This window comes from Hyla sarda, chromosome 2, assembly GCF_029499605.1.
Source record: "Hyla sarda isolate aHylSar1 chromosome 2, aHylSar1.hap1, whole genome shotgun sequence".
NCBI classification, from domain to species: domain Eukaryota; kingdom Metazoa; phylum Chordata; class Amphibia; order Anura; family Hylidae; genus Hyla; species Hyla sarda.
This window is the reverse complement of record NC_079190.1, coordinates 324659837-324672709: the sequence shown is the minus strand read 5'-3', so window position 1 is coordinate 324672709 and position 12873 is coordinate 324659837. Positions and strand designations below refer to the sequence as shown.

The 12873-nt window shown below is 45.7% G+C and overlaps 1 protein-coding gene across 1 annotated transcript in view; it reads right to left on the bottom strand.

Moving 5' to 3' along the window:
* The window catches only part of STRIP1 (striatin interacting protein 1), a 39676-nt gene extending 37318 nt beyond the window's left edge, over window positions 1–2358 (bottom strand). Inside the window, exon 1 of the mRNA XM_056557909.1 lies at window positions 2062–2358. Within this exon, the coding sequence (XP_056413884.1) occupies window positions 2062–2187 (126 nt within the window). The 5' untranslated portion in view covers window positions 2188–2358. The remainder of the gene's footprint in view (window positions 1–2061) is intronic.
* Window positions 2359–12873: the final 10515 nt, after the last annotated feature.

The window sequence follows — 12873 nt, the reverse complement described above, 5'->3', positions numbered from 1 at the left end:
GCACCGTTGTCAGACAGAAAAGAACAACACAACTTCAGCAGCTGATAACTACTTGAAGGATTAAGATTTTTTAATAGAAGTAATTTACAAATCTGTTTAACTTTCTGGAGCCAGTTGAAAAATAATAATAATAATAATTTACTTCCATTGTGGTTTCCTTTAACCACAATGGAAGTAAATGTACGTCATGGTGCCATGGTACTTAAGGCACCATAACGTACATTTACGCTCCGCCATGACCACGAGCACCGAACCAGTGTTCGCATCATGCGCGGCAGGACCCGGCTGCTATCAGCAGCCAGGGACTTGCCGTAATGGCGGACATACGCGATCGCGTGGCTGTGCGCCATTAATCCCTCAGATGCAGTGATCCATACAGATCGCGGCAGTGTGGTACTTTAATTGGATGATTGGATAACCTGCAGCGCTGCTGCGGGGATACAATCAACCATAATGGCTAACGGAGGTCCCCTAACCTGCCTCAGTCAGTCTCCAGGGGTCTTCTGCTCTGGTCGAGCAGACGAGAGCAGAAGATCAGCCATAACAGTGATCAGTGCTATGTCCTATGCATAGCACTGAAAAGTATTAGCAGTCAAATGATTGCTATAAATAGTCCCCTATAGGGACATAAGTGTGTAAAAAAAAAAAAAGTAAAGATGTGAAAAACCCCTCCCCCCCCCCCAATAAATATGTAAATCATCCGTTTTTCCCATTTTACCCTCCAAAAAAGCGTAAAAAAATGTAACATATTTGCCATCGCTGAGTGTTTAAAAGTCTGAACTATCAAAATACATTGTTAATTATTCCGTATGGTGAGCGGTGTAAACGTGAAAAAATAAAGTCAAAAATTGCTGCATTTTTGTCACATTTTATTAAAAAAATGGAAATAAAAAGTAAAACCTAAGCAAAGGTGGTACCGATAAATAAAAACTACAGATCACAATGCAAAAAAATTAGCCCACATACCGCCTTGTATAGGGAAAAAAATGAGAGAGTTATAGGTGGTCAAAATAGGGCAATTTCAAACATAAAAATGTTGTTAAAATAGTTTGAGATTTTCTTAAGTGGTACAATTATAGAAAAGCATATGACATGAGTATAATTTTAATCGTATTAACCCACAGAATATTAGAAAACATTTCATTTTTACCATAAAGTGTACACCGTGAAAACAAAACCTTCCAAAATTTGCTAAATTGCGTTTTTCTTTTCAATTTTCCCACATAAATAATATATTATTTTGGGTTGCAACGTTCTCTGCCATTAGTAATAAAGCACAACATGCTAGATAGCGTCTAGGCCAGTGTTGCCCAACCAGTGTGCCTCCCGCTGTTGCAAAACAAACTCTCAGCATGTCTGCTGGGCAGTGACTGAAAGGATGGTCATAGACTGGCATGACCAGGACAAAGCGCCACTGCATGCCATAATGTGAGAATTTAAATAAAACAGTAGAGCGCTCCATCGAGTAAAACCACCTTTAGGTAATCCACCAACTATAGGAGGAACTCTTATGATAGGCGGTTGTGTGGTCAGCGTGTACGAGTAATGTCTGCTCTGCAGCCTCCCCAACCGAATGGACAGTGGTAAGCAGCGACTTCACAGGGTGGGTAGGGGCTCAGCGGCGCTGACCAGGATAAACAAGTCAGGGAAGATAAAGCAGGTTTATTGGATAAAAATGTGACGTGTTTCACCGCGCAAGCGCGGTGAAACACGTCGCATTTTTATCCAATAAACCTGCTTTATCTTCCCTGACTTGTCCATCCTGGTCAGCACCGCTGAGCCCCTACCCACCCTGTGAAGTCGTTGCTTACCATAATGTGACCATTACAGTGCAGAGCCTGCCACAATCTATACAGGCTGCCCCTATGTGGCATCATAGTTTATACCCCCCATAATGTGAATACAGAATAGCATCACTGTATGGAGCACAGACAATGCACAGGGTCCACTCTGCAGGTGTATGGACACCACAGTGGTAAGAGCTGGACTGACTCTCCTCATAGCTCTCAGGTGTTACTGACACCCAGCAATGTATCATTCACACAGTATGAGCATCCGAACCTCCGAATCCTTCCGCTGGTTGCGATTATATTCTCGTCCCTTTCCCGGCTGAGGACTCCCGGCACCAACCCCGCCGACACCGGCTCTCATTTTATTGTTGACAGTCAGCGACCCGGAGGCCTCCATCTTTCATAGGAAACGCCCACGAAATCTCAAAGTATCGCGATAACTAATGACGTGACATCTTCCGTCAACTGTAACTACAGCATTCCAGGCAGCTTCCGCGAGTCACGTAAACAGCGTCCGGCTGACGCCTCTACACCATGTGACCAGGCATACTGCGGCGGCTTTCTGTACCACGTGACTAGGCCTGCTGACGTCTCTATACCATGTGATCAGGCCTGCTGACTCCCCTATACCATGTGACCAGGGCAGCGGCTTTCTGTACCTCATGACCAGGCCCGGTGACGCCCCTATACCACGTGACCAGTGCAGCGTCTTCCTGTATCATGTGACCAGGCCTGCTGACGTCCCTATACCAGGCTTGCTTACGTCCATATACCATGTGACCAGGCCGTGGCGTAGTGAAGCAATTTCCCGTATCAGCAGACGCTCTTATTACCTGACGTCCTAACCAGTAGCACATATAGGGTATTTTGCCCCTGTGGAACTGGTTAGGACTAGAGATGAGCGAATTTACAGTAAATTCGATTCGTCACAAACTTCTCGGCTCGGCAGTTGACGACTTATCCTGCATAAATTAGTTCAGCTTTCAGGTGCTCTGGTGGGCTGGAAAAGGTGGATACAGTCCTAGGAAAGAGTCTCCTAGGACTGTATCCACCTTTTCCAGCCCACGGGAGCACCTGAAAGCTGAACTCATTTATGCAGGATAAGTAATCAACTGCCAAGCCGAGAAGTTTGTGACAAATCGAATTTATTGTAAGTTCGCTCATCTCTATTTAGGTCCGGCTGAATTTCAATGACACACCTTCAAGTAATTAACATTTTAAGCCCTCCCACCTCCCCCATAAAGGGAGGGGAGACACCCAGCCCCCTTGTGTTTTTTTTACTGTCCTCTGGACAGTGTTAGGATCGGTGGTGATCCTGTAGGACCCCCTATTTTTTCTTCCTTTGAATTGTTTGACATACTTTGTGGGGCTTTTTCTGCCCCTCTCTCTTTCCTACTATCGGGAGCTAGTCCCGGCGGTTGCGGCTTCTGCCGCCCCTCTCTTTTCTATATATATAGGAGCCGCATTATGTGGATCTGGGCTCCTCGTCGGTTTGGGCGTCCTCCTGCTGCTCCGGCTTTACGCTGTGCCAGCGGAGGTGCGGGATCGTGTCGCACATCACTTCCTGGTTCTGTAAGAACCTGCTATCTTTTTTAGGATATTCAAAATATACTTTTGAGCTTGCTATCATTATTTATGCCTCCTGGCGATGCCAGGAATGTTTCTTTAGCCCTGTTTTTCTTTCTCTTTAATCTGTCAGATACAAAAACTTTTGATATGTTGTAAAACATGCAAAACCAATAGGTTTTGCAATTGCTTTCATTAGAAAATGTTCAGTATTTCATACTGAAAAAGACAGTCAAACAACTGCCCCCCCCCTGTCTGCTTGGACACATACTAGTCCTGCTGTGTCCATGCGTCATGGACACACTTCCTTGATTGACAGCTGTGAGTGCAGGGCTCAGAGCTGGAGGAAAAATCCTCCCACTGTCAGCTTGTGTCCCGCTACTGTCAGTGAGGACAAGCTGGGAGTTATAGTTTTGCTAATGCTAAGGGAGATGTGAGAAGACAGCATACTGAGGGAGGGGGCGGAGACCTGCACAGTGAGGCCACGCCCCCTCCCTTTGAGAGGAATTCAGACTAGTGAGCTAAATTAAAAGTGTAATAAAAAATAAAAAAAGATAAAGATGCTAGACACATAAAAATTAGATGTACATGGTCAGGATTAGGTACTGAGTGATATATTGAAAAAATAGTTTTTTTGTTGGATCTGACGGGTACGCTTTAAGGGTTTTGGTGCCTAGGAGACTATTTAAGTCTATTTAAGTAGCTTTTTCTATTTAGTGCTTCAAATTTCCTTTTTTGTGCTTTACTCGGTAGAATTTTTTTCTTCTTTTGAAAATTTATCTTTTTTCTTTTTTTTCCCCTCCCTTCTTTAACACTTTTTGCTCTTTTTTCAGAGCATGTCTTCAGCAGACTGGTCTAGGGATGCTTCCTCTAGGAAGGCTACCTCTAAGAGGAAACATCTCCAGTGCCACAATTGCCTGGAACTACTAGAGGATGGCTATCAAATTTCCCGTTGCCCGTCCTGTCGTGCTAGGAGTCAAGCCCAGCAAGAGCTGACCATTCAAGACATGGTCGTCTGGGTGAAAGATTTTGTCTCATCCAACATGAGTACCATGGGGCCTCCATTGAGGAATTGGAACAACTCGTGACCTTCAAGCGTGCCAGACCATCGTCTCCACCTAGGTCTATGCAGGTGTCGGGGGTAGCTGCTCGGGAAGATTCCCAATCTGAGGAGGAGGATACATTTCAGTATATGTTCTTTCCTAAAAAGGACCAAGCGTCTGCTTAGGTCTCTCAGGTCGGGGGACCATGATGTTGGTGAGGGTGAAGCCTCTACTTCTGCCTCTAATGGGCCCAATGCCTTTAAAGCAGATGATTCCCATTCAGGAGGACCAGGTGTCTTCCTGGGGACCTGTTCCAAAGGTGGATTTGACCATCTCAAAACTGTCCAAATGGATCTGATGATGGTTCTAGCCTCCAGGATCTGATGGACCTCAAGACACGCCTATTCTACTGCCTCATCTGCTGCTTCAGTAGCTATTTCTTCTGCCGAGGCAGCAAAGTTTCTGAGAAACCGTTTCTCTTGGATCCAGTCTGACTTAGACCATGGGGTCTCTAGAGACGACATCCTTGCCTCCTGTAAGACTGCTAGCTTAGCGATCGATTTTCTTTGTGATGCTGCCCCCCAGCAATGAAAGCTCGCTGCCAAATCCATGGCTCTCTCCTCTGTGGGCCGTCGCTCTCTGTGGCTTAAACCTTGGAGGTCGGATACATCCTCCAAGCATACACTTTGTGCTATGTCCTATGAGCCTGGCCTTTTGTTTGGGACCGAACTCGACCGCAATATGGAGGGGCTGTCTGATAGGAAGGGGAAATTTCTTCCTCAGCAGTCCTTTTGTGGTCGAGGCAAAAGGTACGGAGCCAGGTCAGGCTCCCAAAACCAGATCCAAAAAGATTGGGGGTCCCAAAGACAAAAGGACGCTTTAAATCAATGAACTGCAGCGGCTTTTGCGGGACCAGAGACCGCCGCCGCCACCCGCTTCTCTCCCCCTGCCTGTCCTGGGGTCCTCCTGAGTCCTACCACCGCCGCTGCCCCCCCCCCTATCCTCTGCCCCCCCTACCTATCCTCTGCCCAGAGACTGCCGCTTCTCTCCCCCTGCCGGTCCTTAGTCCAACCACTGCCGCTGCCCCATTGCCTCCCCCATTCCCGGTTTTAAAATTACCTGTTCCCGGGGCCCGCGTTACTTCTGGCTCTGGCGGCATCCTGAGCTGTCACTGTGAGCATTGACGGTGACATTGCGTTGAGGACATCATTCGTCATTGCGCAGCGCACAGCGTAACACAGGACGCCGCAGGAGCCAGAAGTAGTGCGGAGCCCAGGAACAGGTAATTATAAAACTGGGGATGGGGGAGGCAATGGGGCAGCAGTGGTGGCGGTCTCTGGCCAGGGAGGTGTAGTGGGGGGGGTGGGGGGTTGCGGTGGGGGGTGCGCTGCGGTGCAGCGGGGGTGGTGCGGGGCATTATCGGATTATCGCAAGGTAATTGCCGATACCGATAACGTCCAAAATCGTGAATATCGGCCGATAATATCGGCTAAACCGATAATCGGCTGATCCCTACTTAGGTCTATTATCATTCTCCAGTCCCCATTGACTTTGGGGACCAGGAACACAGGAGAATATATTCCTGCCCCCTTCTCCTGAAGAGGGACCTCTTCCAAAGCTCCCTTTTGGAGATACTCTAGAATGTAAGCTTCCAAAACTGTTTGTTTGTTGGAAGGTAAAAGTTTGGTCCTGACAAACTTATCTGTAGGAGAACTGTCCAACTCTACCTTGTAATCTTCCGAGATTACTCGAAGGACCCAAGGGTCCCGAATATGAGTTTCCTAGGAAGACAGGAAATGCTGAAGGCGACCGCCTACAGGAATTGAAGGAAAAGGGAGTTGAGACAGAATGGGAGCACTGGCAACAATCCAAGAGCCTCGGGGAGGCCCGTAGTCAGGGCGCTTTAAATCAATGATCTTCAGCGGCGTCGCCGGGGGGGGGATGAATAGCCGATAACTTATACCGGAATATCGGTATAAATTAGCGGCTATCGGCCTTAACCTCCACAGATTATCGGTATTGCCCCTAAAAAATTGATATCGGTCGATCCCTAGACCTAAGGTATTTCAACCGGTCTATCAGATGCAAATGTTTCCGCATGGAAACAATACAGTCTGTCATCAATCTTCTCATGTCAGGGGATTTCCTGGCAACCTGGGACCTCAAGGATGCTTACCTTCATATTCCTTTCCATCCTGGGTCCAGAAGATTCTTAAGGATCGCTGTCCAAATTCAGGGAGTGCTAAAGCACTATCAGTTCGTTGCCCTCCCGTTTGGAATTTCTTCGGCCCCAAACACCTTTACCAAGGTGGTAGTTGCTGTGGTGGCAGCTCTAAGACTTCAGGGACTATGTATAGTCCCTTACCTAGACAACTGGCTTCTCAAGCCTCTTCTCAAGCGATCCTGTCCCAACAGCTGTTTCCTTCCTCCATCAACTAGGATGGATAATCAATTGGAACAAGTCCAATCTTCAGCCAGCCACCTCAGTGAGATTCCTGGGGTTCCTGATAGACTCGGTAGCCATGACTAATGTCTGCAACCGCGGAAACGGTTCCTTGGGCATTATGGCACCTATTTCCGCTTCAGTCGGAAGTATTAGCTAAGTGGGATCACAGTCCGGAGGGACTAAATTCCGTGCACTCCCGGCCTCCTCTAGTCCGGTCCTCTCTGAGATGGTGGAGTCATCTCCAGGACAGCAAGTCCCTGATCCAAACCAATTGGATCATACTTACCACAGACGCATCCCTTGTATGCTGGGGAGCGCACTTGTTGGGCAAAACAGTCCAGGGAAGAAGCAGGGAGGCATGAGGTCACAAAGTCTCCTGAGAGAGATAGGTGTGATTCTGGATTGGACAGAAGTGAACCTCACCCGTTTGTCGGCTGTCCACATCTGGGGCACTCACAATGTGATTGCGGATTGCCTGAGCAGAGGTCTTCCTACCGGAGAGTGGTTTCTTCATCCAGACATCTTCAAGGAGATTTCGCTCAGGTGGGGTATGCCAGAGATCGATCGATGGCAACGAGGTTGATTCCGAGGGTGTTGATGAAAATCAGGCAAGACCAAGTCTCATAGTGTCATAGCCATCATTCCATACTGGCCCAAAAGAGCTTGGTTCACCCAGCTTATTCTGATGAGTCGAGGTAAATTTTGGAGGCTTCCCCCAGAGCAGGGGACACTCACAGCTGCTCCAGTCTCCAAATGTTCAACCTGACAGCCTGGAGATTGACCAGTCCCTTCCAAATGTCCAAATGTAGAAGGGCTTTCAGGGGCCGTCTTGAGGACCTTATTGCACTCCAGATCTGAAGCCATGTCAAGATCCTATAAAAGAATATGGAATATATTTTCATCCTGGTGCCGGCTACGCCAACTGTCTACCAAGAATCCTGCCACATTTGCAGTTCTTCAGTTTCTACAAGACTGACTAGACAAAGGTTTATCTCCTTCCACCTTAAGAGTGCAAGTGTCTGCCATCTCAGCTTTTCTCCACAGGTCTCTCTCTCTCTCTCAAGATCCCCTGGTTAGAAGATTCCTTAACCGAGCTTCTAGAATCAAGCCTACAATCATTCGACCTATCCCTGCATGGGATTTATCAGTCGTGCTCAGGGGGTTATCATCTCCCCCCTTCCAGCCTTTGGAGGAGGTAGATCTTAAATATCTCACCTTAGAGATTACCTTCTTGTTGGCCATTACCTCTGCAAAACGAGTCAGAGAACTCCAAGCTTTCTCAGCATTTGAGCACTACATTCAGTTCCTCCCGGACCGGGTTCTTTTGAAGTTTTTGCCATCCTTCATTCCTAAAGTGCCAACTTTTGCTAATATCAAACAGGTTGTTTGTTACGTTATACACTCCGCTATGAGCGAATGGTCCCGTTACCTGCTGCTGCCGTTGGGGCTGGGACTCGCATCGCGGGACACGCCCGCATTCGAGCCCCAGTCTGTCACTCACCTAGTGCTTCTCCTGCCCCAGCCTCTGCCTCACTGCTCTGGCTCGCGTGTCCCAGTGCGCTCATTAGTGTGATTCACCTGCGGCTCATTTATTTATACCTTCACCCTCCTCGCTCCTCTGCCGGATCTTTGTTGCCTTGAGCCTGAAAGAAAGCATTCCTGTTTCTGCCTTGCCGTGTATCTGATTCTTCGCTTTGTGAACCGATCTTGCTTCTCTGCCGCCTGCCTATTGACCTCCTGCTACGTAATGACTACGCAACCATGCCACCTGCCCTGAACTTCTGCTATCCAGACTACGAGCTGCCTTATCCATCCTGTGCCTTGCATCTCCTCAGCCGCCTGTGTGGTCGAGCCATGCCAGGGGTAGCGACCTGAGTACCGCCTGCCGCAGCAGGCTCTGGTGAAAACCAGTGGCACCTTATACTCCGGTCCCTGGTACGGTTCGAGTCATCTGCCACACAGGTCCAGCGGATCCACATCCACCGGGGTTCCTGTCTTCTGAAACGTGAGTGTTACATAGTTTCTCTTCCTGTGTTAGCTCCACTCACCTCCGCGGAAGAAAACAGAGGCCTTCACAGCCTAGACCTATCGAGATGTCTTCGGATTTACCTGAATAGATCCAAGGAGTTCCGTAAGGATGAAAACCTTCTAATCCTTTTTTCTAGTGGCCGTGAGGGCCACAAGGCTTCCAAACCAACAATCAGGAAGCTATTCGGGAGTCTCATGCTTCTTTGGGCCTGGAGCCCCCTGAATTTGTTAAAGCTCACCTGTAGAGTGCATTCCAGGAGCTATTTCTCATTTGGGCTGTCGGTATTATTCTCCGACCCATGAGTGCCCTCCCATGGGGGTATCTGCTTGCCAAATCCCCATATGTCCCACTGGTTAGGGTGTAAGGTAATCGTTAATTTGTAACAATAATTTGTTTTCCCTTAGTCCTAACAGTGGAACAACAATCCCTCCCTATATATTTTTTTGTATGTTTCTTTGCTTGCTACAACACCAGGGGGCTAGGTGTCTCCCCTCCCTTTATGGGGGAGGTTGGAGGATTCCAAATGTTAATTACTTGAAGGTGTGTCATTAAAATTCCACCGATCCTAACCAGTTCCACGGGTGCAAAATACCCCATATGTGCCACTGTTAGGAGTCTTCCAGCTTCCTGTACCATGCGACCATGGCTGTTGACATGTGGTACTTCTTTGTAACGTCAAATATGTGGTTGTGTCGCAGAATTATTGTCCATTCAGACAATAGAATTTCTGAGCGGAGGTTCTGTAGTGTGAATGATCCCTAACTTTTTCTGGTGCGGTTCTACCCGTAAACAGTGTAATTTTCTTCTATGAATTCCATGGAAGAGCTTGAAAAACACGTGTGCTTTACTTTGCTTTATTCTCACATATGAAAATTAAATAGTTGGTTCCTCTTGTAAGTTGTCCTGATCGTCAGTCGGGTCCCGGCTCCCTGGGCAGCGGTTCTCCTGCTAGCAATAGAGGAAAGCCAGCGGCGTCCTCGAGGCAAGGATAGCACGTACTGTCCTATGTTTGATTGGCAGGTGCTGTGGATCCTGTAAAACGCTGTATCCTTGTGAAGCTTGGTGTGTGGCACTTTGGATTAATGGTAGTTATGGCTGGACACGTTTCAGGTCCCCCATAGGACCTTTCTTCAGCAGCTAAACATATCATAAATGTAAGATTGTGGGAAGCCCAACCACTGGTACCCCTCGCGATCTCCTGAATGGGGCCCCAGCTCTCCCCAGGAACAGGGGGTGTCAAAACAGTGGCTGACACGCCCCTTCTATGTATCTCTATGAGAGAGCCAGAAATACAGTGTTCTGGTATCTCTGGCTCTCCTGCTTTGTGCAGGGGTTGACACACTAGCTTCCTTGGGAGAGCCAGTGTCCCATGCAGGAGACTGCGTGGGGTCCCAGCAGTCGGACCCCGTTGATATAAAAAGCACCCCCTATCATTGGGGGGGATAACTTTATGGTAAAAATTGTTCTCTTCATACTGTAGGTCAATACATTTAAAACAATACCCAAGTTATATAACTTCTCTATTACTGTACTACTGGGAAATTTTTAATTTTGCCATATATGGAGCATGATCTGTACTTTCAAACACCATTTCAGATTTGATGGGACTTTTTGATCGCTTTTTATTCAATTTTTTTAAATATATGAAGGGACCAAAAATCATACATTCTGGCACTTGGTATTTTTTGGTATGATGCCATTTTAACTCATCAGACACCCGCATTCTCATAGTGAGGGTCCAGTGAGGACCACCAACATACAGGACCTGTATTTCCTTCCTTTATATGCTGTGTTCAGCATCGATCGCTGTGTTTAAAGGCTTAATGATGGGCAGCAGCGGTATCGCTGCTGTCCGTCATTAGCGGTGAGTGCCTAGCTACTGATTGTATCTGTCACTCACCGCCTATGAAGTTAGAACAGCTTCTAAGCTCCCTTCTTGTCTCTACAACATGTCAAAAGTTTTTTTTAAGTGATAGTGCCCATTTAGGTTGACTACACTATTGGTTAATATGGTATTTCTTAAACTTTCTTTGTGTCTAAGAATTGGGAATGTAATTTAACAAAAGATATGTCTTTTAGTGCATGTCTGTGGCCCATATGAGCTAAGTGGTATTAGTCATTAGTAACCCCACCCCTTGTGGAGTACACGTGTTAGTGTATTCTTACATACTGACATTGACTAAACAGTACTGACAATAGTATTGCCAAGAGGAACAACACAAGAACATGCCGTCTCCTGTCTTGCTTCCTTTGCTCCGAACAGTATAATGTATTAACCTAAGCTTCTATATGCTACCAATATGTAATATCACAGCTACTGCCTATTAGATAATAACCAATGTTAGGGCTGTATTTTTGCAACGTTTGAAGTTTGTCTATGCTGCCTGTGCTGTGACTGCCGTTATTAAGAACACACTCTCCCACCTCCCTGATGTTTTACTGGCGTGCCGACATTGTCAAGGGTAAAATACTAATGGAGCTGAGATGCTGTGCACTGGTTAAATATCCTCATGTTGTGTTGTCATTATTAGTGAGCTGGAAACACCAATCATCATATGTCAATAGTACCTCATCTTTATCCTTCCCTACCAGTGTGCATGATCTTAGGGGGAGATTTATCAAAACCTGTGAAAAGAAAAAGCCTCTTTAAAATAAAAGAAGCAATCTGATTGGTTGCTATGGGCAACTGGTCACCTTTCCCTCTTCACAGGTTTTGAGAAATTTCCCCCTTAGTCTGGGACAAAAATCTCCAGATGACATTCTAGTGCGCATCTCCCCGATGGGACATTCTAGTGCGCATGGGTGCAGGACTTAAGTATCCCCATGCATTCACAATTGCCTGTGCATGTAGAATTTCCTACCTTATCCATTCTACAGACATTTGACCTCATACCTAATTCTACTTGGTGCTAAAGGATAAAGGTGTGGATTAAGATGGCCTTCTAAGATTCTCTGTACAGTTATTTTTTACCATGATGCTTGCTATATTATTTCATAGTTATCCCAAATCTACAGACATTTAAGGTATAAATATATTCACTTTTTCATAAATTGTTATCCCCGAATGCATGTTTTATTTTATAAAATGATCTTACTTTGATAATAGCCATCTGACTAAAAGTCAGTAGTGAATATACATTGCATGGTAATACACAGTAATAATTATAAATATGTTGTAATCATTTCTATAATATTGTATTAGATAACTTTATTAAGATGGTAACAGAATAACTTAATACTGCATGATACTAATTATTAATCCAAGTTTGTTTTTTTTGTTTTTTATATCTGAAGAGTCCCCACCTCTCCCAAACTCACTCTAAAACTGGCTCTCCAGACTAAACAATCTCCCTAATTTAGGACCTTCAACCCCCATAGACCTCATGGTCCTCCTTTCACCCCACCTGTAGATATATGCCAAAAGCAAGAAGATAGACGAGAATATCCAACAGTTTCATACACAATAGGATACTTAATAAAATATTTATTTTATTATATATTTAATATAAATATTTCTCCTACATTCATAGAATAAATCTTGTAGGATAAAAAAAAAAAAAGTGATTTATTTTTGCTGTCAGGGTATCATTGATAGCACTTGTTAACCTCAAAATAGATTGAATGACATTATATGCACATAAATGTGTAGCATTTTCTCCTGGGTTTTATTATCTCTTTTCTTTCTTATATTCAATTTGTAATCTAATTTACATTTCCACTAGGACATTATACTCTGACCCACATATGAGTCAACACTCGAGTGAACATCATAGAACATATTGATAGAATAATACTATATTATCATATATGATAAACACTGAAGGCGATGACACTATACCTGGATGAAAGGACAACCCTGTGGTTTATAGGGTTGAAGGTCCTAAATTAAGGAGAGTATTTAGCCCGGAGGTCCAGTTTAGAGTGAGCTTGAGAGAGGTGGGGACAGTGTTATTTTGTTACCATGTAAATGAGGTTTTCCTGTTTGTCCTTAAGGTGGCA